The sequence below is a fragment of the Labeo rohita genome, chromosome 8 (genome assembly GCF_022985175.1).
Source record: "Labeo rohita strain BAU-BD-2019 chromosome 8, IGBB_LRoh.1.0, whole genome shotgun sequence".
Taxonomy (NCBI): Eukaryota; Metazoa; Chordata; class Actinopteri; order Cypriniformes; family Cyprinidae; genus Labeo; species Labeo rohita.
In genome coordinates this window covers 26,314,725-26,341,864 of record NC_066876.1, presented here as the reverse complement: position 1 = coordinate 26,341,864, position 27,140 = coordinate 26,314,725, and the positions used below count along the sequence as shown (strand labels likewise).

The window sequence follows — 27,140 nt, the reverse complement described above, 5'->3', positions numbered from 1 at the left end:
TACATGTTAAAAAAAATTGTCAGGACATTTAAAGCACTTGTTATTATACGAAAGCCTCATAAATGTCTATGTGTGCCTAAATGTGTACAACATAAACACTGTACCAATAATCTCCCACTAAACCACGCAAACGGGTGTCAGGCTTTACAAAACATCTCCCGCACTTCTTCCGTGGCAGGTTCCTCATTGTTAGCTCATGTTTTGCACACCTAATAAATAGCACAGCCCACAATCAGCTTTAACCTGTCGCTACTTCACGGCACAGCTGTTTTAAGTGATGGGGAAAAAATGCTGTTTCAAGGAGAGAGGCCTCACAGGTAACTTATGACTCTTTCCAGCAAGCTGTAAATTGCCTTTTTTGTTGTTTCTATCTTTTCTCTGTCACTAAGGGAAAATAATCTGCAGGGCTGTGGAGTAATTCTACATGGATGGGTTTCTTATTACCGCGACTGGAGCGGCTGGGCCTTGGAGATGACAGCCCAGCGAGGCAGCAGGCGAGCGGAGAGAAACAGTGAAAGCGATGAGGCATCAGTCAGCAGCTTTACTGCTCGCTCTGAGATAAACACCCAACAAATAAATAAATTAATGCAAGAGAGGCCTGTAAATATGATCGTCTAGCAGCTGGGTGCATGACAGAGCGATACAGGGGTGAAATGCTCACATGTGTGCACACACACACACACACAGTAAAGTTCAACCAACCCTTTTCCGATCACTAGAGGGCACTTAAGCTACACACATCTCGGGTTTGCACAAAGACACCTTTTAGCCGTGGAATTCACTCCTTTATATAGAGCGGCTTTCAACCTCAGATTCAGATATGAATCTGCACAGAGCACCAAAAAAAAAAAAAAAAAAAAAAAAACACAGTTTCCCAAAGGCTCTCTCATGCTGTATTGATTGAGAAAGTATTATCTTACAAAAAGGTGTTGATTTAGGGTCTTTCATCTCAGCCGTGACTTAGCCATCAATTCTTCAGTAATCAGTCATTGAGAGTACTTATTAAATATTATTCATCCATCTAGTCAGTGCATAAGCTGGTCAGAGCTGACACTGTTTGTGTTCCGGGTGGTTGCTTTAGTAGTTGTTTTAAATATTAGGCATTTTAAGTCAGCTGAACATGAATCAACCTCCCATCCGCTTCCAATTTAAGGAATAAATATTCCCTAAATTAGCCCACCTGGGATTAAATCCTAGAATTGCCCCTGATCTTACTAATGGATTGTACACCTGTTGGTGTTTGCACAGAAGTGGATAACGACAAGAGCGTTTCGGCGCACTTCTGTTGACTGGCCGACGTCTCTCGCGTGTCTAACAGCCAACCGGGTCAACAAAGTCTTGCTCTCTGATAATGATTCCTAGAATAATTAAGAGATCAATGAGTGAGCATTGCTCGCGGTAAATAAGGGGATGGAGTTGTACGACCAGCATGCAGCTTAAACGCAGGGAAGAGAGCCGAGCTTCAATAGAGTGACATTATCACCCCAGCCTTCATTATTGAACCGTGACGCCACCCCAGTATGTCGCTCGGTGCACCTACATTGGAGAGATAATTTCAGAAAGTGAGACAGCAGCACAAGTCATTGGCTTTTGTCTACCAAGCTGCAGCATCGATTTGAGAAAATCGGGTCTTTACAGCAGCCATATGTTCCTCATGAGGGGGGAAAATTCAATGAGAGTGGAGTTCTCGATCGTTCTAGTTGAAGCAAGAGTCTTCAGGGAAGATACATAGTGACTAGGCTCATCACTGAACAAACCAACTCACAAACAACCTATAACTAACAGGATCCAGGTCTACTTCGAAGACTCTCTGTCAATAAAACAACCTGTGGTTCCTGTATCTAAACACCCAGATCTTAATCAGTTCACTATGAGACAGAACAAATCAGTAGAGGCGAAACGAAATGAGAAGTTCGTCCTTCATCTGATCATTTTATCTTTCCTTCCTCCTTCAGACAGCAGGAGGCTTCAGGGTCAGAGATACTCGAGGAGAAACAGAAGAGTACAAGGCGGTCTATAAAAAATCTGTTAGCGTTCCCATTAACCTCAAATCTTTCAGTAGTGATTTTGAGACTTGGTGTAAAAGGTAGCAGACAGGGCTAAAACAATATATAAACAAATATATAAACCATAAACATTAAGAACTATATCCATTCAAATATATATGCCATTCAAAAGTTTGAGGTCTGCAATATTCATACCAAAGTTGCATTTATTTGATCACAGACTGTAACATTGTGAAATATTATTATACCAGTTTTCTATTCTGATATATTTTAACAGTTTCAAATTTTCAGCAGCTATTACTCTGGCTGTCAGTCAATTAAAATGTTTAATTTATAATTAATTATATGATGTGTCATTAATTAATCTAATTGATCGCAAAAATAAATTTGACTATGAAAATAACGGCGGAAGATTATTTAAAGCTATTTATGACAGAATTACATTTTCTCTTTAATATTATTATTATTTTTTTTTATGAAATGATACTCAAAATAAGAAACTAAATCTGCCAGAAGATGGCAGTAAATGTCTTTATGAGTTATTCACTTGATTCATTCAAACAGTGCGTTAACTGTGCTAAAATATTTTAATCACATTGTTTTTTTATAACTAATTAATAAGTTAATGCATTAATTATGTTAAATCAGACTGGCTGAGAGCCGTTTCCAGGAGTGCAATATTCTAGTGATAACAGTACTCCAACTGTTTCACTGTTTGGCGAATGCCCAAATCCATTACAATTTCATAAATAATACTGTTTTTGTGTCATAGAATGTAGTTTTAAGAGTTTTTGGCTAAGAAAGTACTTGTTTACATTTCAAATATGCAGTTTGCAAATAAAGATAATGTCTATTTAAAAACGATGTTTTCTGAGATGTGAGCACCAGGGCGTCAGTGGGTGTTTAGCTCTCATAAACCCCTCAGAGAGCAGCCTTACCTCGGCCAGATCTTCTGGAATTTGCCACTGGCTCTGATGTCTTTATAGTAGTTAAACATGGCTATAATTCATTTTGGGTGAATCTAATGGCAGTCTTTGGTCACCACGTTATATTTTATATCAGTTTAATGCTGTATATCAAAGCATTGCCTTAGTACTTCTGATGAATTGCTTAGCAACTTTTATGATGGAAAAATAATAGTAGGGTTTAATAATAGTATTTAGTATTGAGAAACGGGGTGTGTGTGTGTTTTTTGTTACATTATTCTGCCTTTAGATGGTGACAAGAAACTGTTTTTATGAGTGAGTCAGCAGTAAAGACTTTTATGTTGAAAGAAACTGAAACAAAGTTGTAAACATGAAAGGTTTTTTGCACTTCAGCAACTTCTTTTAAAACGCAGCCAACAAATGCACTGAGCAGCGCTGTCATCAGAAATCACCCTTAACCGATGACAGGATAGTATGACAAAGATATTGCTTACTCAGCTGACATTCAGACTAATGTTTTATTGTGAATATGAGATTGAGCTGAAGAATAAATGCTGTATCAGATACAGGTAATCATACTCGCTCAGTCTCTCTCTCTCTCATAATAATTTCAATGAAGCAACTCAACATTCCTTCATTATGAGTTCTAAAGTGACGTTTTCGAATTAGTAACGGAGGCTTGGGCTCAGCTGTTATATATTTTATAGACACTTTGTTGTTGTTTCTTATGCATGTACACACTTGTGACGTCAAACTGCTGCATAAACACAATATCACACTCATATGCAATACGGGTGTATGTTTGCACACTCTGATTATCTATCTACGGCCGAATCACAATTGTGCTGATATACAGCCATATTGCACTGCTACTCAGGTGATATTGCTCATCTATATACATTCTTTCAGGATTCTCAAAAGAACAGAATATTTAAATGCATCAACAAAAATCTTACTGAATCCAAAGCTTTAAATGGTACACTGAACATTTTTTTTGTAAGTTAGTAATCTTTGATTTACTTCAAACTTCAAATTCCAAAAATATTATTTTAGAGTGTAGTGTTATATTATCAGCTGAAAGAGAAATTAAAGGATACAGCCATCCTCAGTGTACGGCACAGGAGAGGTGCTTCCTGCTGCCAGGTAGCTGTAGAAGGAGACCTCCAGCGTATAGCAGTATGACGTATCGTCCAACAGACCACCCAGGAACCGTCGGCCAGTACCAGCCTTGACCACATCACGGTTAAATGATGTACTGGACTGGAGAGGACACACAAAGGCATAACACAACAGTGATTAATCACAGTAAAACAAAGAGACATACTCATGAGCAGGAATGTTGTTTGTATGTTTTTTGAGTAGGGAAACCATAAAAAACTTTGCTGTGATTGGCTGATAAACCACTGAATGCCTCCCCATCTACATGAATGGGTTAAACCAGTGAAAATAGATGGAGTACACAACTCACCTACTCAGAAATCACTATGTTTGATTTCATCAGAATATAAATTAACTTGAAATTGCTTGGGAAAAAAAAGATCTGTGAATGAGTGTTTTTTATAGTGAGAACTCAGCTCAGTTAAATTAAAAGGGCATCTCTTCCATACCTGAAATGATTATGACACCTGCGGTGTTTACTGAGGATTTGTTGACTAATGGTCTGAAAAGACTGTGATTATAAATAATAGATGAACAACAGTCAGTAATAACAAATAAAAGCACAAAATATGCTTGTTACTCAATTTTTTTGTATACAGTTATTATTTTTGAAGCAATGTTAAAAACTGTTACTTAATGTTATTCCAGCATCAAAGGCTAACAAATAAACAAAAATAAATTAAATTAAAAATGAAAAAAAAAATAAATAAACAAATAGTGTTGATAGTCTCATTTGGTGCAGAAGGGACTTATTTTTTCCTTCATTTCATAAGGCCATCACAAACATATGCTCAGACGACATCAGCAGCTTTTGTGACTGACAAAAAATTTAAAAAATAGCACAATTATCAGCCTGAAAAGATTCACCCACAAACCCATTTTATCATACAGTAGGCTCAGAGCTGCCAAGAGAAAGAAGCTATTGACTGCATTTAGGAAACTGTTTATGGATCGCATTGGATTGGCCTGATAATTTATGCCACTTTGTCCGTTACAGAAGTACTTAAGTATGCTGGCAACTTTTCCCTTCTCTCCACTTTTCCTGCAGTCGTGTGCTTGCTTACACTGCACTCTCTGCTCCTTTCCATGGCTCAGCTATAATGGTTGGTAAATGTTTGCTTTTGCCCAAGAAAGGTGACTGATCTAGTGTCAGTGTGACGTGTAGCTGGTGGCTAAGCGCAGTTGAGACATGACTCTCTCCAGAGGCAGCTCTCCCTCAATATGTCGGATGAACTTTGGGATGGTTGTGTGCTGAATAGGCAAAGAGAGGGGGCAACGTGCCAGCTGGAGACCTGCCCTCTATGCCCTCTTGTCACCGCACACACACACACAAAACAAACGCGTAACGATGCTTCAGAGAGTTTAGCTTCAAAACACACACGATGCATTAGATCCACAAAGACAGAGCTTACCCTTAAATTGTGCAGGCACACACACAAAAAACACAAACAGCATTTATAGAGGACCATAAATAATGTGGTGACATTTTTTTCGGCGAGGCAGAGAATAGTCATGGGCTGTGAAAAGTGGCTCTTTGTGTAAGAATGAGAGAAGAGAGTTCTAGATGGGTGACTGGGCAGTAAAGGTTAGTCCTCTGCCCGTATTCTGCTGGCTGAGCTACTGAAATGTCACACTTCCTGCATGCTGAAGGTCACTGTTGCAGGCTGGAGGAACTGCATGCTGACAAAGAGAGCGACACAGAGCATTAGGGGCCGCAGGGAGGGGAGAGGGGGACCTCCACAATGGGACCATCACTGGAGTAAAACTGTAGGTAAGCACAATACAGTGCTGTGTTGAGTTCACACACACACACACACACACACACACACACCGCCCTCCCTCCAGGAAACAAGCACATCCATCTGTCCATCCATCCACTCAGCTGTACATCTATTAATTAATTTAGCAATTTTCCATCTATCCATCTACACATATTTCTATCCATCCACCAAACCATCTGTTTGTCTGTCTATCTGTCTACACATATCTCTATCCATCTTATCTACCCGTATGTCATTCATTCTTCTACTTTCCTATCCATCTGTCTATGTACCTGTATTCCAGTTTATCTACCTTTCAACCATCCATCCATCCATCCATCCACTTATTTATCTATTTACCTGTGTATCTATCTACACATCTTTCTATCCATCCATCTACCTATAAACCTGTCTGTCTACTCATATATCTATCCATCTGTCTACCCACCCACAATTCTATCCATCCATCCATCCATCCGTCTATCTACCCACCCATATCTGCCTAATATACATCTATTCATTACCAATTATCCGAAAATGTATCTATCAATGTACAATCTTTGCTTTTTCCATCCATCCATCCACAATCAATCTTTCCTTTTTACATCCATCTGCCCATCCATCCACCTGTCTATCTACCCACCCATATCTTCCTAATATACATCTATTCAATACCAATTATCCAAAAATGTATCTATCAATCTACAATCATTTTTGTTCTTTTTCCATCCATCCATCTATCCACAATCAACCTTTGATTTTTTTTTCACATCCATCCGTTCATCTATGCATCCATCATACATCTATCTATCTATCTATTCCACATCTATGGGGTACCTATTGTCCATCCATCCATCCATCCATCCATCTTCCTATCCATCTACCCATCTGTTCTACATCTATTCAGTATCTATTATCCAAAAATATATCCATGAGTATCCTTTTTATCAATATCCTTTTTCCATCCATCTGTCTGTCTGTCCGTCCATGCATCTATCCATCCACCTTTCTATCCATCTACCCATCTATTCTACATCTATTCAGTACCTATTATCGATCCATCCATCTTTGCTTTTTATCCATCCATCCATTTATCTATTCTACATCTATTTAGCACTTATTATCCAAAAATGTACTGATCAATCTACAATCAATCTTTTCTTTTTCCATCTATCCATCCATCCATCTATTCTACATCTACTTATTATCCAAAAATGTATCAATCTACAATCAATCTTTTCTTTTTCTATCCTTCCATCCATCCATTTATTCTACATCTATTTAGTAGCTATCATCCAAAAGTGTACCTATCAGTCTGCAATCCATTCACCCATCATGTCTATCTATAAATCTATTATCACGTTATCCATTTTCTGTATATCCATTTATCTATCAATCTATTCAAACACATAACATTAATATATTTATCAGTCGATTCATTCCTATCTGTTATCTACCCATTTATTTTAATTTATACATTTTGTATCCATCCATTTATTCATCTATCCATACTGCATTTAATTGGCTCTACTTGTACTCCGCACAATGACAATAAAATTTAATCTAATCTAATCGAAATTCATTTTTATTCCTACATCAATTCATTACATATCATCCAAAGGTTTATCTATGAATCTACTATCAATCTTTGCTTTTTCCATGTATCTACTTGCTTTTAATCACAACACCATGATCATAATGATGAGACCAAAGATAGAAACAGCCTCTGGAAACTATAATGGAGCCCAGATGAATAGAGGAACAGGAAAGAAGAATGTGGAAAGAGTGGAAGGAGCGCAATGAGCTGGAAGACACATCCATCCAAACAACAATCCTTCTGAATACAGACAACAAATAAACCAGAAGTAAATTTGTAAGCAAACAAAGCAAATAAAGACCAACCAATCTTTTTGATTCATGTTATCCCATTTTGACACTGAAAACCGTGTGGAAATTACCAATTAATATAGCTGTCAAGTGAAAAAATGAGAAGGGGCCTGAGATATAGAGGATTCGGTCTGTGCTGATGAGCAGACGCAATAATGTCTCTCCGGCTCTGTGTTATGAAGGCACCGGGTGCACGGATGGTTCATGTATCTTCTCAGACATATATAAGCGTGTCCTCATCAGCATGCGGTTCCCGACTCATCCAAAAGAGCTTCACCGTGGCAAATGGTTAAAGTGTCTCTGCTCCTCTCATATAGACACCTCATCAGCAATATTGAGTCTGGTTATTGTCTTGCTCTGCAGAATTGAAAAGGTTACTTGCCGTCCCCTGGAAAAATAGCTTGTGTTGATGCGCTTCGTCTTGGAAACTAAAAATTTGCTAATTTATGGGGCGTATTGAATTTTTGGAGAAAATACCAATAACGCTTTTCCATGCGCCGTTTACTAATGAGTATAGAGCTGAGAGGGAAAAGGCTGACGGAGATGAAATTCAGCCAATGATTTTCTTTCGCTGTAGAAAAGAAGGAACCTATCAGTGTAACCACAGAGTGGAACTTTAATGTTATCTGGAAACATTTATGCTGTCATTTTCAATTTTCATCTACATGCAGTCACGAATAATGCAATAGTAACATATTAACAATTTATAAGATTTTTCACACTGTATTTTTCAGAAATTGCCTAGTAGTTAGTGCATATGCTCCAACACAATGAGACAGTTCACCAAAAGAAAAAAAAAACCCTGTAATCACAAAATATTTTAAAGAATGTTGTGGTTCAAAACAACATTGCGTTTTGCAAAATGCTGTGTTGCACAGAAGAAAGTCACATAGGTTTGAAACTTGAAGGTAATTAAATAATATGATGTAAATAACTTTAAGCCAAGGTGTTTATGCAGGTAACACGTACACATATGTACACAAATAAGCAAACTTCTTCATTTTTTAAAACAAAGAGCACTAAAAGATACTAAAAGATGTTAATACCCATGAGACTCACAAGAGAGAAGTCAGGTGCGTTTTGGCACAGGAGTCGAGGAAAAACGGCCTGTCTCTGCCCTCTCTCCTCTTCCTCAAAGACATTACCATACATGAAGCCATTCATCATGGTGGAGTGAGCGTGCACGTCGATGTAGAACTCCAAACTCACTTTCTGTAAATCAGATGGAGAGACACAATGATTAAGAGAGATCAGACAGACAAGCTGAAAGATTAAGAGGCAGATCACATAGTGTGAACTATATTTTAAAATAACAAATCACCACATTATTAAAAAAAAAAAAAAAAAAAAAAAAAAAAATTATTAAAAAAATGTTAAATGAATGTATCAAGGATTGTTTACATTCATATAATATTCATATACATTATATATATACACAGTAACAGCTCAAATGTTTAGAATCAGGGTTTTTGTATGAAATTAGTATTTTTACATTAATAATTTTACAAAAATAAATCCACTGCAAAAAAATGCTGTTCTTTTGAACTTTAGATATATCAAAGAATCCTAAAATGCATTAAGAACCAGGGGCGAAAACTTTTAAACAGGATGAAGATGTCCACATTTTTGGTTGAAATATCATTTTTTCCCATTTAGCACTACCCTTTGAAAGCAACAGAAGATACTTGCATGTTTCCCGGAAGGCAAATTAAGTACAATTTCAGGGTTTCTGCAGGTTTTATGAGAGTAAATTTAAGACTTTTTAAGACCAATTAAAGAAAATGTAAGGAAAAAAAAATCGAAGAGAAAACAATACAGCAATATGTTCTCCAAGTATAATTTGAGTTTTACTTTCAACTTAGCAGCAATTCAGCGTCTAGCAATTGTTTGTTTTTACTCGTTTCAGTTTTCCCTCTTTTCCTCGCTTTCCTTCGGTAAAAGCGCGGTGTATTTTCTACTTTCACTCTCAAATTAGCAGCAATTCCACCTCAAGCAGTTGTTTGTTTTTTGTTTGTTTAAGTTTTCCCTCTTTTTGTCACTTTCCTTCGGTTTGAAGTAGCTTGTAAATGCGTCGTGCACATTTTTAGACTGCCCTGACTTTTTTTTATGCGCCTAGGGCCAGGTCTGTTTTAGGCTTCTCCTTATTTTTATATTTTATACATCCACCAATTATAGTGATGATATAGTGCTGGTGGAAACAACACGAGACTTCACTTTCACTTCACTCTGTCAGCAGCAGCAGCAGCGCGCCTTTAGCGTATGGACCAGTTCTGCGTTCAAGCGCACGCAATAGGCTGAACCTTGCAGCAAACCACCGGCAAAAGTTATTACCACGAATGTGTCGGGGGTAAATAGTAAGGAGATTTTTGAACTATTTAATAATAAACTATTTTTTTTCTGAGCCAGTGTCGCAGTTGCCGATCCTGACTCGCCATATCCTCTTTGGACGCGCCTTTAGAGAGAAATGCATCTTTACAGATTACATAATGAAAGAGTTTTTGTTTTCGATTTGTTTTATTTCATTAAAGTAATAATCTAAAGCTTTCAGTAGATGTATTTATCATGTCTGTCAGGTATGTATTCGCTGAGGTTCGGTTCTTTTTTTGAAGCGCTCCTGTTGAGTCGACAGAAAGCGCATCACGTTTTTATATATATATATATATATATAAAAGCACCGTTTGCAACGTTTTGGTGATATAGTGAGTGCACACAAATAAAAGTACTCTTTACAGTTCCGAATGATGTATTACTCTTACATTTATAAGCAAAAATGACTGAAAAAATGCAAGTGATCGCGCTGGCGCTGCATGTCCTGCAAAGCGCGCTTCAGCTTCCTTCAGAAATGAAATATAATCACTTTGCCTTTACATACAAAACCGAACTCTTTTAATAGCTGAAACAGTAGTATAAGCTGTTTTGGGAAAAGGGAGAAAAAAAAGACGGGCTCGGGACGGATTTGGGCAGAGAATTCTAATAAGCTATCGGACAAGGACCGGGCTAGGGCCTATATTTAAGGCTCGTGCAGGGCTCTACACATTTTACTTTCACTTTTAAATTAGCGGCATTAACGTAACGTAACGAACATTTATTAACAAAACAATAAGAATGCACCATGTTATATGCCTAATATAAAATAATAATTTACACTAAGTTGAAATAGGTACAAAATTGAAAATCAGTAAACACAATAAATAAGAACGGTTATTAGCAATACGAATAAGAAAGCTTGGACGCACGACCAGGCCCGGTTCTACGGGGGGTGCCTGAGGGTGCTAAGCACCCCCAAACAAAAGCAAAAGCACCCTCAGATAAAATTATTAATAGCGTATTAATTTTTAAATTAATGAACACGCAGACAGATGCACACACATACATAAATTCGCCAAATTAATACGTACACACAAGCTTATAAATACACAAGCTGAATTGTTAAAAGCGCACCTCGGGTCATGTGACACGAACCAACCAATCAGCTTCATCCTTTATAGAAACAACATTGAAAACTCAGCCAAGACGGTGAAACAGCTGATCATAGCTGTACAGGGATAGACATTTTTAAAATACATTTTGTAGCAGGGCAGTGCTAGAAAGCCATTTATCATTTGCTGAAACGAACTTGTCTTCATGGAGAGCGTAGGCCATGGTTGCCTAGTAACGACAGACGCCATGGGAGCGTAACTTAGCGCTTTGGAAAGAACGCGTTTTTAGGCGCGACATGTGAACTGCTCCTAGATGAGCATGCAGTAATAACCTTCACAGTGTATTCTTGATGTTAGATGGCATTTGTTGAAACTACAATTACGATACTAGTGTAGACGATTTATATTACTCAGTCCTATTTGGTGGTACCGTTTTCATACAGTTCCATGCATATTTTTTGTGAGCACCCTCACAATTTTCAGAAGCACCCTCAGTGATTTGGTTCTGGAACCGGGCCTGCGCACGACATATATTACTTCATGTAATATATAGTTTACAAAATAAAAGAAGAGAAAAGGAAAAAAACAAAACAAAACAACGAATGGCATTAGTCAACAGGGTTTTCAAAATCCAAAATATTTTTTAAAACAGCTTTTACATTTCGTTTTGAAACTCTTCCGCCAGTCTCTCAAACTCTTCACGTGATAAATGAAATCTGATCTGTGATGTGACTGTCGTTCGGCACACTGCATTGAGCAGCCGCGTTCAGTTTTAATTGTATTGTCTGTTCTCTAACTGAACTAAATGATTTTTATTACAATAAAAAAAAAAATCTAAACGACAAGTTTTTCTTCGGGTGACTGACAGACCATGTAGCACAGAAATTACGCTTTCGCTTGACTTTAAAATAAAATACATCAGGAAACAATCCCTCACGAAAATTAATGCCATGATCATATGAATTTAAGACTTGCTGCTCTTTTCAAGGCCTTAATTCACAGAAAAGCGATTTAACTTTACTTTTTTAAGACCCGCGGAAACCCTGAATTTACCTTGATCTTCAAATTCAAAAAGGTTTTACCCCCTGGCTCTAAATGCATGGTGTTTTCAGTGGTAGACCAATCACAACAGACTGGACCGTCTGACCAATCAGAGCAGAGCAGTGTCACGGAAAGGAGGGGTTTAGAGAGACTGAACCTTTGAATGGCTTTGAATGAATTGTTGAATCGCTGGAAAATGAGGTACCATTAAACACACTGCCCTTCAAAAGTTTGGAAACGCCCTAGAAAAGTGGGGTTTTGGACAATATTGGCATGAATCCTTTTTAATTTGTGATAATTTTGCACTGATAAGGGACAACACAAACTATGAAAACATATTTTATTACACTTATACATAGAAAAAACATAAATTTTCGATTCATCAAAATATCCACCATTAGCAGCTATTACAGCTCTGCATAATCTGGGTCTAAATTTATTGTATTCTAAACTTAATTGGCAATCAATTGTTGAAGCTGTTATGGTGTGCTGACCCAAAAATCTTTTAAAAACCTGGGCCAAGTTTAAACCAGTAACCAGGCATCACAGCTGGCAAAGGGGTCTGACTTTGACATGTATATATTGCCATTATTATGTAATCAAAATGAATGCTGGTCTTCAATGATAATGTCAAGTTACTTTAATGTATTTGCACCAAAAAATGATAAGGATTTATGCTGATATCATCCAAAACCACACTTTGCCAAGAGCGTTTCCAAACTTTTGGAGGGCAGTGTACATATTCTGAAAAAACGAAAGCATTGTTTGACCTTGCATGCATGTAAACCTATTGTAGGAGACTTCGAAAACAATATTAGGAACCTTGCACTTTAAATTGCAATTTACAAAAATTTGTATTGTATTTTGTATTGTATTTTTGCTCAGATAAATGCAGCCATGCTGAGCATAAGAGATTTTTCTCACAAACACAAAAGAAATATCTTACCAACCCTGGTGTGTTTCGGTACATAATGGTAGTATAACTTAATAACTGTTACAAGAACATTTTTCAAAACATCCCCATTTTGTGTTCCATGTAAGAAAGAAAGTCATACAGGACTGGAATGACATGAGGGCAGGCAAACGATGTCAACATTTTCATTTAAGCGGTTAACGCAGACAGCAAGAGATTGACTGTCCACGGGAAAAACAGAGCAAGCAAACATCTTAAATATTAAACTATCAAACTATGCTGTGGTTTCACATCACCGATGCTCTGAGTGCAAAAATAAGCACAGCATTATTCATCACGGTCCTGTGAAAGAGCAACAACACTCCTGGGTGTTTTATAGAACAGCTGTCACAACTGCCATAGTTTAGAGGGATTAATTCATGTTCCTGAGTCAGCAAGTGAAGCAGGCACGCCTGACTACCTCAACCACGGGCCAGATTTCGGGCGTTTAATGCAGAATAAATGATTAATATGGACTGGGAAACACATACAATAACATTTGTCAGCAAAAAAAACCTCACAGTGCAGAAATCCAATTCGGAAACAAATGGCAAACTGTCACCATAAAGAAACATCTTAACAAAGAAGAGCGAAAACGTCTATGTACTTCTACGAAAACAGACATGGAAATAGTGAAAAGTGTTTACATCCTCAAAAAAGCTTTTAAGGTGCTCAAACGGTGGACAATCCTTCAGATACGCCCCCTCTCAAGCCTCCCACACGCCATTTTGGCTCTGTGTTGTATCAGTTACAGTCTAACAGCACTGCAGTGCAGGAAACTGCCGCTCCATCATGGCTGCCACATCATTAAGCTTGCGCTTGGCAAGATGATGAGAGAGACACTTGTGTGTGGTTTTGTGTCGAGAGAGGATCACGCTGTCGAGCAGAACGAGGTGTCGCCACACGGAGGGCTGCCGTTTGATGCGCCTCGTCTCCGTGTGTGTGTGTTATTGTGTGTGGGTGAGAGAGAAAGAGTGAGTCACAGCGCTTCGGTGACAAGGCATCAAAAAGAGCATCGTGCTACCCGTATCTATACGGCGACAAAGTAATGGCCATTTTGTTTGAGGCTGCCTATCTCTCTCCATCCGTTGTGTACATTGTAAGCATCTGATGCAGGCATAATAGGGCCCACTCCTCTACCCTTTGACCCCCTCCCGCGCTCTTTCCGTCTACGCCGAACCTTTTCTTTCTTCATTACGCATTCCGAAGCGCACCTCGAATCCCGCGGGTCGTCGGGAGAGGGAGGTAAGGCAGAAGTAAGGAAGAGAGAGCGAGAGAGAAAGAGAAACATCAGGAGTCAAAGACCGAGAGCGAAAGAGAGAGAGATGCGAGTGGGGGGAGAGATCGGGCAGCACCCGGTGCTTGAAATTCCGCTCACAGCCAAAGCAATTTCCTAGTGAGCGCAGGGCTGTCAGGCCTCTGATGGCAGGCGGTGAAATATGGTGGCTGAGAGTGGGGCGGCTGCACGCATGCCAGTCTGATGGATGGAGCCCGCAAGGAAGAGGGAGAAACAACACACAGACAAAAAAAAGAGGAGGAGGGGGGAAAACGAGAGAGAGAGAGAGAGAGAGAGAGAGGCACTGGTCACTGTTAAGGTAGCTCCATCAGCTCCTTCAAGGGGTTCCCAGTGTGCAGTAGAGGTGGGTAACTGTCTAATCGCCCACATACTCGCCGTGCATTACAAAGTCTGGGTGGGGCCGCTGACTTTGTTCACGTGTATGCACGTTCACACACATTTGTGACCTTTTCTCTTGCTCAAAGAGATGCTTAAAATCGCACGCTGCGCAATGGCACTATGCATGAAGCGCTGTGCTCCTGCAGCAAGGTCCGTTGGCTCATTTTGCACCGTTAACAACATAATTAAGAGTGGAAATGAAATGGCCGCTGCTCCACTGTGCAAGAGCTGTTCTCTACCTTCGGGTTAGAAGTAACCTTTCAACACTGATCTGGGACCAGGTGCCTTCTGTCATGGTGCTGAGCTCTTGAAAGACAAAGAAATGAAAAGTGAAATGAAAAAAGGAGGACTTTAATAACTGGGTGATTCCTATGATATAGTACCTTTATTTAAAAAAAAAAAAAAAAAAAAAACTAATTATAATACATTATATATATATATATATATATATATATATAGACACACATAAATATATACATACACACACACACACATATATATATATATATATATATATATATATATATATAGTTTATTTGCAAAAACAGATAACAAAATTTTACAAAATTTCAAATTTTAAATTACTTTATATCAAAATAACCCAAAACAAAACAAAACAAAAAATGGATTCATTAAAATTATATATAAGGAATATTTCTGTCAATAAATCAGTATTGCTATTGTTTAATTAAATTAAAACTAATTTAAAATTGGCAATTGAAATACAATATAAATATTAGACGAAAAAATGTTTAACTATATAGAAATATATAAAAAAGGCAAAAACATAAAATTACACTTAAACTTAAACTAAGTTTTTAAATGTAAACTTGTAGGGAAAGTTCATGCAAACTTGAGGGTGAGCAAATGACAGCAGAATTAAATTTTTGGTTTTAAACTATCCTTTCACATGTAAATAAAAGCAAATTCAAAATATTAATAACTACTATAACAGTATATAAACAATACTAAAATAACTGCAGTAATTTGCCATTTCTTTGTTTACAAATGTATAGAACTTGGGGATATGACAAAGTAGCAACTTCTATTCAGATAATTAAATACTTAATATATAAATACTATTATGGAATATTATATACACTAAATATTATATACATCTATATAAACATATACATAAAATAATTGTATAATTCACCTTGATGATCACATAATTCTAATATTGTTATTAAAAATAAAATAAATGGGACTCTGGACCACAAAACCAGTCTTAAGTAGCATGGGTATATTTGTAGAAATAGCCAAAGATACATTGTATGGGTCAAAATTATACATTTTTCTGTTATGCCAAAAATCATTAGGATATTAAGTAAAGATCATGTTCCATGAAGATATTTTGTGAATTTCCTACTGTAAATATATCAAAACTTAATTTTTGATTAGTAATATGCATTGCTAAGTACTTTATTCAAACAACTTTAAAGGCGATTTTCTCAATATTTAGATTTTTTTGCACCCTCAGATTCCAGATTTTCAAATAGTTGTATCTCGTCCAAATACTGTCCTATCCTAACAAACCATACATCAATGGAAAGCTCATCTATGATCTATACTGTATAAATCTCAATTTAAAAAATCGACCCTTAAGACTGGTTTTGTGGTCCATGGTCACAAATGTGATTTCCATATTAAAAAAAAATGTGAGTATTATCCCCTATATGAAGACATGTTCCTGTGGTATTACAAATATCATTTTCAAGGTGAAAATTACATCCGTCTCGAAATTCCGACTTGATTTTCCTTATGCAATATCAAGGACGTTCATGACAGAAAAGTACAGTCACCATTTACAGCCCTCAATGTCAACAAACAGACAGCCAATCACACACTCTTAATGTGCTGTCAATCAAAGGTGGACAATACTCCGCTAGCTTAACGCTGATTGATTGTTCAATTAGCATGCGTCTCTGACCTCCAGATTTGTTCATTTGAATTTGTAATTAAGCAATTAAGGGCAATTAAGAAATTAGGAATATGAAAATAGAGCATAATTTGAGTTTTGACGTGTTGAATATTCAAGTACATGTAAAAAAAAGGAAGTCAATGCCCATCACACTTCTTGCATGTGAGGACAGCAGGCAAACATCTATCTGCTCCTTTGAGTAGAAATGGAAGGTCAAAAGAATTTAGTCGGACGAGCACTTATCTAAGGAATAGTAATTAGTCTGGGCTGTTAAGGCCCATAAATGCTCTGCTTATCTGTATGAATTAAGAAATGGTGCTGATTTAAGCAGGATTAGAAGCTGATGCATTTATCCACAAAGCACTTAGCATCAGCAATACCTATGAAGAGAGGACGCAACAGACTCAGCTCGCTCAGAAGTTTGTCCATCCTCCACAGACAAGGGGAAAAGAAAGAGTCGGAGCGGGTTTTGATAATGCAAGACTTGGAATACAGTTGTGATGTGGAAAATATTCTGATTGAGGTCAAAACACACAATTACATGCAAAGCGGAAGCACGAAAGGAAAGATGGAAGGCATCTGTGTGCGTGATCTTTGAAAAGACAGCTCATCAGACAGAGTTCAGATTATATCTTGCTTTTCAGATGTTTGCCAGGGTGGAAAATGGCAGCGTTCCATAGTGCAACAGTTCCCATCCTCCTTCCATCCTTCCTTCATTAGAGATGGTACAAAGCAGATGTGGCTTAAAATTCAAACTGGGTAAAATAGCTATAATAATAAATATTTTTAAATGTTGTAATGACGTACACACACACACACACACACAGTTCTCTCTGTTCCTCGAATCTGACTGGCGATATTCTAGTGATATTGGAAATCCAACCGTTTCACAGCTTGTATCACTGCGCTTGTGGTATTTCTCACAGCCAGTGCCAAGGTGGACACCCACATCCACTACAATTTTATAAATAGTACTGTTTTTGTGTCACGGACTGAAGTTTTAAGATTTTTTAGGCGAGAATGTACTTGTTTAGACTTCAGATATGCAGACTGTTAATAGTTCGCACAAAAGAGGGTTTTAAAAGACACTTCATTGTTGTTTCTTATGTATTTACACAATTGTGCCATCGAATTTTTGTATAAACGCAATATCACACTCGTAGCCGTGCGATATGGCTGTATATCGGCACGCTGCAATATTTATACTGTCATTCAGCAAGTACGCATGAAATTGATCACAATTTACATATTTTTAAATTGTTACGATTTCAGATTAATTCTGTTCTTTTGAACTTTATTCACCAAAGAATCTTAAAAAAATGATCATGGTTTCAACAAAAATATTAATTATCTTTTAAAAATATTATTAACTTTTTAACATTAATAATAGTAAGAAACGTTTCTTGAGCACAAATATCATGACAATTGAAGCAATGACTGAAAATTCTGTCTTGCCATCAAATATCTTAAAATAGAAAACATTATTTTAAATTGTAATATTATTTTACTATAATACTACTTTTACAGTCAAATACTACTTTTCACTGTGTTTTTGACAAAGTAAACAGTATTTGAACTGTGGTGTATATTTTTTTTCATGCTTGCTCTAAAGTGGCTAAAAATTGTGTGATTTTTCCAGTCAGAGGACCCATAATTTTAACCAAGCAGCCATTACTGCCAATCAGATTCAGAACTGAGAATAATATTCACTCATAATCATTTTTATTTAGACTACCAGTCGAAAGTTTTTGAACAGTAAGATTTTTTATTTTATTAAAAGAATTCTCTTCTGCTTACCAAGCCTGCATTTATTTGATCCAAAATACTGCAAAAGCAGTAATATTGTGAAATATCTTTACAATTTTAAATAACTGGTTTTTATTTGAATATATTTTAAAATGTAATTTATACTTGTGATCAAAGCTAAAAGTTCAGCATCATTACTCCAGTCTTCAGTGTCACATGATCCTTCAGAAATCATTCTAATATGCTATTTATTATTATTATCAATATTTAAACAGTTGAGTACATTTTTTTAGGATTCTCTGATGAATAGAAAGATCCAAAGATCAGCATTTATCTGAAATAAAAAGCTTTTGTAACATTATACATTTTTTTATGATTATCATAAATAATATATATATTTTTTGGGCAGCAAATCAGAATATCAGAATGATTTCTGAAGGATCATGTGACTGTATTGATGCTAAAAATTCAGCTTTGAAATCACATAATGAGTATATTCAAATAGAAAACATTTATATTAAACAGTAAATATATTTCAGAATTTCTGTTTTTGCTGTACTTTGGATCAAATAAATGCAGGCTTGGTGAGCAGAAGAGATTTTTTTAAAAAACATGAAAATTCTTACTGTTCTAAAACTTTTGACTGGTAGTGTACAGGAGGAAGCGATTGTTGGTTTTGTTGGGTTTTTTTTAGGGAATGTAACATTCGAATAAAAAGCTTAAGATTAAAATCCAAAGTCCATACCAACCATTTTCGACCAAACAACACTGTTTCCAACTTCTCGTATAAAAAATACGTTTAAAAACATGAGAGAGACAGCGAAAGAAAGAGAGAAAAAGACAACTCCAGATACTTCAGAGATTCACTGAATGTGAGATGATGGAAGGACGGAGGACAGGAAGTGATGATGGACGTAAATTGCCCGTAAATCTCTGCGATCGCTTAGAAAGGTGCGTCTGACACCAGAGGACGTCTCAACTCTCTCTTTCGCTGTCTTTCTTCCGCTCTCGTTCTCTCGCAAGACTGCTTTCTGCCACTATCAGAATCACACGCAACGGCTCATACACACACACACACACACACAAAAAAAACAGCAAGCACACAGGGAGGGGGCGGGGGGGTTTCAAGGTGCAATATTCATCTGGCCAGTCTGACAGGATCTAATACATTTGTTTCAGACGGAAAATTAATTTTCTAATATTAAAAAGGTCAGAAATGAACCATGGCAATACCGGCCCTTTTGTCATCTTTAACAAATTATCCAAAATGCTGTTGTCAGATTGGTGGGGATATCTGGGCCATGATGAATGATCGAGGTAATCAGCCAATCAAAAAGAATCCCTCTCTCTCCATGATAAATGGGCTGGAAAAGCAGCGTTTTGCGAGGGAGATAGGTCCATTTGTTTCCTTATTCTTTCCCTCTCTCTCTCTCTCTCTCTCTTTCATTTTTCCTAAACAAACACTTGGTGCTCATGGACAGATTATATACAACTGCATCACTAACTTTGAGTCATTTTCTCACCTGCTCACTGGAGAGTGTAATATGGCGAATTGTTTCGGTTTAAAAACCACTCAGGTGACTTTAGTGCTCAAAGAGATGGATTGAACAAAAAAACACATCAATGAGGTGTTCAAAATGTACCTAAATATAGGCTTGTTTTTGGCACAAACCAAAAAACTTCAGTGACACCGCTAAAAAAAAGGTACTGAAAACACTTAGCATTAATAAACTGAATTATTAGGACCAAAATAGCTGTATCCTCAAAGCAAATACAAAGTCACTGCCAATATCAGTTGTTGTAGAAATGCAATAAACTTTATATTAGTAACTGGTATACTAGCAATGCTGTGTAATTGGTGTAAAGTGCTCTTTTTGCCAGCACGGGTTTAAACATATTTGGCTCAGTAAAGCTAGTGTGTTAACCACGAAAGGTTTGTGCAATTAAAAGGTGAGTGTTGTAGATTAGCATGCATTAGCTTAGCATGGTTTATGTTAGCATACTGGGAAGGGGGAGCTGGTGTGTTGAGTTGGCACTGGCCTGCTATTGAACTAGTTGCACCCTTGCAGACTAATTAATATCTGTGCTACACTGTTTGTGTGTAGCTGAGAGTGTGTGTGTGTGTGTGGAAGGATGCAAAACAAAAATAAAAAAATCAGGAGGTGCTTAACCTTCAAAAAAATTATTGTTCAACCCTGTTAGTCATATGCAAATCCAGGTAACAAGCAATTTGTGTGATTTTGCTATTGAAGTCAAACAATAAATTAATAAAAAATATTTATTACAAAAAATAATACAAATAAATAAACCTACAAAATCTGAGTTTTTTGACATACCCTAACTGTCTTGAGCCAGAATACACAGAGTTCAGGGAGAGCAAAACAAGACAAGCATTTGAGAATAAAAAGTATTTAAACTGTATTTTTTTAATGAAAATAGCCAATCATTTCGCTAGATAAGACCCTTCTTCCTCAGCTGGGATTGTTTACAAGCGCATTTGGGATCGTTTGAAGCCGCATTTAAACTGCATTTTGGTAGTTCAAACTCGGTGCACCATATTAGTCCATTACATGGAGAAAAATGCTGAAATGATTTCCTCAAAAAACACAATTTCTTTATGACTGAAGAAAGAAAGACATGAATATCTTGGATGACAATGGGGTGAGTACATTATCTGTAAACTGTTGTTCTGGAAGTGGACTTCTCCTTTAATATTAATTTGTATAAATTGAGTCATTTGTATAAATTGTGCAATTGTGTACGTATGTATGTATGTATATATGTGTGTGTGTGTGACACACACATAAAGAAATGAATAATGTTATTAATACGGTTATAAAAGTATGCGTTAAATTCACAAATATACACAATATAAATCTATCTATTCAGTTCTTTATATATATATATACACTACCGTTCAAAAGTTTGGGGTCAGTACATTTTTATTGTTTCTTTTTTTTTTTTTAAGAAATTAATACTTTTATTCACCAAGGATGTATTAAGTTAATAATTAAAAGTTTCTTAAAAGTTAATAATAAATAATTTACATTGTTATAAAATATTTATATTTTGAATAAACACTGTACTTTTTAAACTTGTTATTCATGAAAGAATCCTGAAAAAAAAAAAATCACAGGTTCCAAAAAATATTTGGCAGCTCAACTGTTGATATTATCCAACACTGATCATTCTAATAATAAATCCGCATATTAGAATGATTTCTGAAGGATCATGTGACACTTAAGACTGGAGTAACAGCTGATAAAAATTCAGCTTTTCATCACAGGAATAAATTCTATTTTAAAGTATGTTAAAATAAAAAACATTATTTTATATTGTAAAAACATTTTGCAATATTACTGTTTTTTTTCTATATTTTTAATCAAATAAATGCAGCCTTGATGAGCATAAGAGACTTCTTTAAAGACTATTACAAGTCTTACTGACCCCAAACTTTTGAACGGTAGTGCATATATATATATCTATATCTATATCTATATCTATATATATATATATATATATATATATATAAACCTAACATTTTAATTTTATAACAAAATAAAATCTCACACAATATTAATTTGTATAAATGTGTCTAATTATGTACGTATGTATGTGTGTGTAAATCTATCTATTCAGTTCTTTTGAACTTCAGTTAAAGAATCCTAAGGGAACAAAAAAAATATCATGGTTCCCACAAAAATATTAGGCAGCACTACTGTTCAACATTCATACTCAACATTCATAATTACAAAAAAAAAAAAAGCATTGCATTGCATAAAATGTGCATAAAATAAAATAAAATTAAATTAAACTGCAAATAAAAGCAAAAATTAAAATAAAAATAACTTGTAACAGTTAAAGGGGACCTATTATGCAAAAATCTTTTTTTAGGTTGTTTGAACACAGTTGTGTGGCCGCAGTGTGTGAAAACAACCTGCCTATAATGGTAAAAAATCCACCCTCTCATTTTTTTTTATAATCCCAATAAATCATAAACAGTCTCTCTGAACACATGATTCCAGATTTCTCCCTACATTGACATCATCATAGGAAGAAATCCTGCCCATTTGTGATGATCTGTCTGTTTTTTGAACTAAAACTTCACATACGCACTCTGGGAACATCAGAGACTTATTTTACATATTTTTTGTAAAAAGGATCACAACAGGTCACCATTAAAATAAAATAAAAATAAAGCGGAGGGGGGGGCAGTGCCCACTACACACTGGCACATTCCACCAATATGGTACACTTTGGTGTTCCATTACTTTTTAAAGTATTAGAGGCATAACTCAGATCTTTGTTGCTTTCTTTAAGAGAACTATGTTTGATAAACTATTATATTACAAAATTAAACTACAATGAAAAGTAGTTTGTTTTAAGTTTGTAATTAAGTAAATTTTAAGAAAATTAAGAAAATTTTAACACTATTTGATAATAATATTATCATAGATCTGAGTTATGCCTCTAATACTTTAAAAAGTAATGGAACACCAAAGTGTACCATATTGGTGGAATGTGCCAGTGTGTAGTGGGCATTGCCCCCCCAGTCAGTTGGCTGGCACAGAGATTGGCATCCCATAGCTTTGATCTGTGCTGTGTCTAACGTGATTAACCATAGAGAAGACAGCCAATGCCAGTCTGGCTTGAGATCTTCGCATGGCACGCATATTTGTATGTGTGAGTGTGCTTGTTTGCATTTGTATGTATTTGTCAGTATAGCTGTGAGATGCTCAGTGTGATGCTGGGGAGGGAAGTGTTTCCCCATCCTGATCTCTCCTCCTCTGTTGCGCATACTGGGACGTATTTAACAGTCAAAAACCCTCCACGCCATATTGTGAACAACAACAACAAATGCACAAGTAATCCAAAACTCCATCCAAATCTAAACCGCCTCACAGACATTAGCAGCTCATATAAGCTCATCTCACAATAGCATACTTCACATTCTGCGATTTCCCAAGATTAACACTTAGTAGGGTGAATCTTGAAATCAAGCATAGCATCAAAATGCATGCAAAAGCCATATGAACCAATAAAAATGCTGTCTATGGGTCATTCTATAATTGTGGGTACATCTCATGCCTGTGAAGTATATTTTTAATATATTTTCATAAATATAAACCCTGATGCTTAATTTTCTAGTACACAATTATATTTTTGCCAATCACACTACTATATGTTGAAAAAGCCATATCTTTTGTTCAAAAATAATGTTTATATCACATACAACCCTGGTATTCAGCTGTCAGATTTTGTAAAGTTGCTCATTCTACTCTGCATTTAAGCATGAAAATTACCTCAAATCTAAATTAATTTCATAGTTTTGCCTTCGATTAGGTTATCAAGACATTTGGGTGTGTGCTTCAAAAATAATAAGTGTTTATTGTGAACTTGTTTTATTTGTGTCTGAAAAACCATTGTCAACTAAGTTACCCACTAGAAAACCCCCCCATCAAAAAGGAATGGTTTGTCCCATTCTCGCATAATTTGCACAGTATGATGAGATTTCCTTTAGAAGCACATGGATGAAACACTAGAAGTTACGTTCTCTCTCTTTCCCCTAATACTGGTTAAACTAGCAAACCTGTGTAAAGACTGGATTAACTGACTGTCAACAGTGTTACACAAGTATTGTTGCTACAAATTTTAACAAGACAATTTGACTAAAACTTATGTTTTGTTTATGAAAATATATTTCTAAACACACCATATGCTCAGTAGTTCTAGGCTTCCAGGTTGAGTATAGGCCCAAAACACTAAAAATGTCAGCTAAGTTACCAGTCAACTGTGTTACCCATTAAAGGTATCATGGTGGACTGTAGCAAACATTCCTACAGATCACCTTTATTTATATAGCACTTTATTCAATATAGATTGTTTCAAAACAGCTATGTAAGGTCATGTTTGGGTTTCTGGAAACAGGAAAACTTTTTTCTTCACGTCGTCAAATTCTAAATGTACCTCCTAATTACAGAATGACCCTTATGCAGGGTCAGAAAGCTCTTAGATTTCATCAAGAATCTCTTAATTTCTGTTCTGAAGATGAACGAAGGTCTTACCGGTTTGAAATGACATGAGAAGGAGTAATTAATGACTGAATTTTTATTTTTGGGTGAACCCTTTAATACTCACCCCAGTAATATTATTATGATAAATTATAGAAGTCACAATACAGGAGCAGATTTTGTGATGCAAAGGAAAGATTTGAGAACGCAGCTCCATTCTAGAACATTCTTGTTCTGCATTTACTGTTTGGTTCAGCATGTAAATCTACACTGTTAATGCACAGCAAGCCAAAAGCATTGCCGTAGCCCAAAATATCAACACTGTGTTCATTTCAACGCTCACGTGTGACACTACTTGTGGGCTGTCAGGATTTGCGGTACACTGCCTTAAGCAACTAAACTCCAGGTGGATTGTTTCTGTAATAAGTGTACTGCAAGTCGCTTTGGATAAAAGCATCAGCTTAATGACTAATTACATACGAGGGAAATAACATTTTCCTGCTTATGTTCCCTTGGTGACCCCTCTAAGTGATAGGTGAACTTCTGACTTCATGTGCTTAAACTGGCAACGGCTCAAACTTATTGCAAGCTTGTTATTAGCAACAACTACACAAAAAAGAAAGAAAGGGGCACTATGATTTCCCAAACCCCACTAAATCTCTTTAAAAGGACAGAAGGGAATGAAACAAGGACACAAAGTGAGGGATCCAGAGAGAGCTATGAAATGTTTACCTCTCCCCAGAGTCCCCCTCTCCTGCCTACATACACTCTCTCCTCATAAAACCAGCATCTTACACATCTGTCTAAACTAGCTGCCCCTTTTGTTTTGTTTTCTTTTCTTTTCTTTAACTCAGAATTTTGAATTAGAATGAAAGGAATTTTACAGAACTATAATACAGAAAAATTCAACAGACATTCTGGAAAATGTCAAATACAAATCAATTTAGAATATATATAAATACTCAATAAATATACATATACACTCACAACCACCTAATCAAAAACTTCTTTTTGTTAAAGAAAAAAATATTCTACTGATCAAAGAGGCATTAAGTCAGTCAAAAGTGACAGCAAAGATGGTAATGAATGTTACAAAGGATTTCTCTTTCAGCTAAATACTTTTTGTGTGCAAAGAAAACAAAATAACGACTTTATTCAACAATTTTTTCGAAAGTACCACGATGCATGTGTGTGGTGCTGCTGACACAGGAGCTGGCGTTGTGGCGTAGAACGTCCATCTCTCTTAGTTTATCGTCTGTATATTCTGGTTCAAACAAGTAAGGCTGTGCAAAAAATTTTGAAGTCTTTCTCTCTGTCAAAATCTTTTTTATGTACAGCGTGCGTCTTCCTCTGCTTGTAAACAAGCTGCAGCACATTCGAGTTTAACGTTAGAATGACCGTTCCTTTGTCAGGAGCACCACACGCATACGTTGTGGTACTCTTATGAACGTGGCGAAAACGGAAGAGAAGAAATTGTTAAATAAAGTTGTTAAGATAGTGAGAGTTGAATTTTGAATTAGAAAGAAAGGAAGTGGAATTTTAGAAAAGGAACTATAATTTAGAAAAAATCAACAGGCATTCTATAAGATGCCAACTACAAATCAATTTAGAATAGATATAAATACTCAAACCTACGTATAAACTCACAAATGTCTTTTGAATGCTGAAAAAAGTATCACAGTTGTAACAAAATTATTAAGCAGCACAACTGCTTAATAACTTTAACATTGATAACTTTAACATTGATAATAAGACATTTTTGAGCACCAAAGTAACACATTAAATCTGACATTAAAGACTGAAGTAATGATGCTGAAACTCAGCTTTGCATCACAGGAATAAATTAATTTTAAAGGACATTTATCATGCCCCTTTTTACAAAATGTATTATAAATGTCAGGTTTCCCCAGAATGTGTCTGTGAAGTTTCAGCTCCAAATACCCCACAGATCATTCATTATATCATTTTGAAAATGCCTATGAAACATGCTGTTTTAGTGCATGTCTCTTTAAATGCAAATGAGCTGCTACTCCCCGACCTCTTTTCCAGAACAGGGCTGTGCTATTTTAGCTCATATCTCAGATCTCTGCAAAAAAACATCTGTTTGCTTTTGATTATCATGTATATTGTACTGAAATCACACGTTTTAAAGCCATATTGGTTTAAATTTCTGACATATCTGAAGCACAAGATCAGAAAGATATTCAAACATAAATTGTGACCTGTGCTGGCAAAATTATATGCAATGAGCAAATTTTCAAAAATGAGATCTTTTTAAATGAGATCTCCATTAAAAATCAAAATTATGTATGATTTGTTGAAATGGACTTTTTTTGTTTAAAATTGAAACTGATTGAAAAAAAAAAGAGAGAGAGAACTGAGCTAAACCTGTTTGAAGTTAATAGAGACAGCAAAAACAGTTTGGAGAAAAATCAAGTTTTCTGAAGGTGCCAATACAAAATCACCTAGAAACACTGCATCTTTTCCTCCACTTCAATATATATATATTTTATTTTATCTTTGTTATTAAAAGGAGAAAAAATGCAAATAAAGAGTAGAACAAATATAAGAAAGAAACAAATTAAATAGTGCATTACGTTTTTATCTTACATCTAAACAGAAGCTTTCAAGTAAGAAA

General features: G+C 36.0%; 1 protein-coding gene across 1 annotated transcript in view; it reads right to left on the bottom strand.

Moving 5' to 3' along the window:
* Positions 1-27,140, bottom strand: part of agbl4 (AGBL carboxypeptidase 4) — a 435,578-nt gene that overhangs the window by 24,916 nt on the left and 383,522 nt on the right. The window contains exons 10-11 of the mRNA XM_051117092.1: positions 8,797-8,949; positions 4,030-4,192 (exon numbers count right to left, since the gene is read on the bottom strand). Of these exons, the coding sequence (XP_050973049.1) occupies positions 4,030-4,192; positions 8,797-8,949 (316 nt within the window). The remainder of the gene's footprint in view (positions 1-4,029; positions 4,193-8,796; positions 8,950-27,140) is intronic.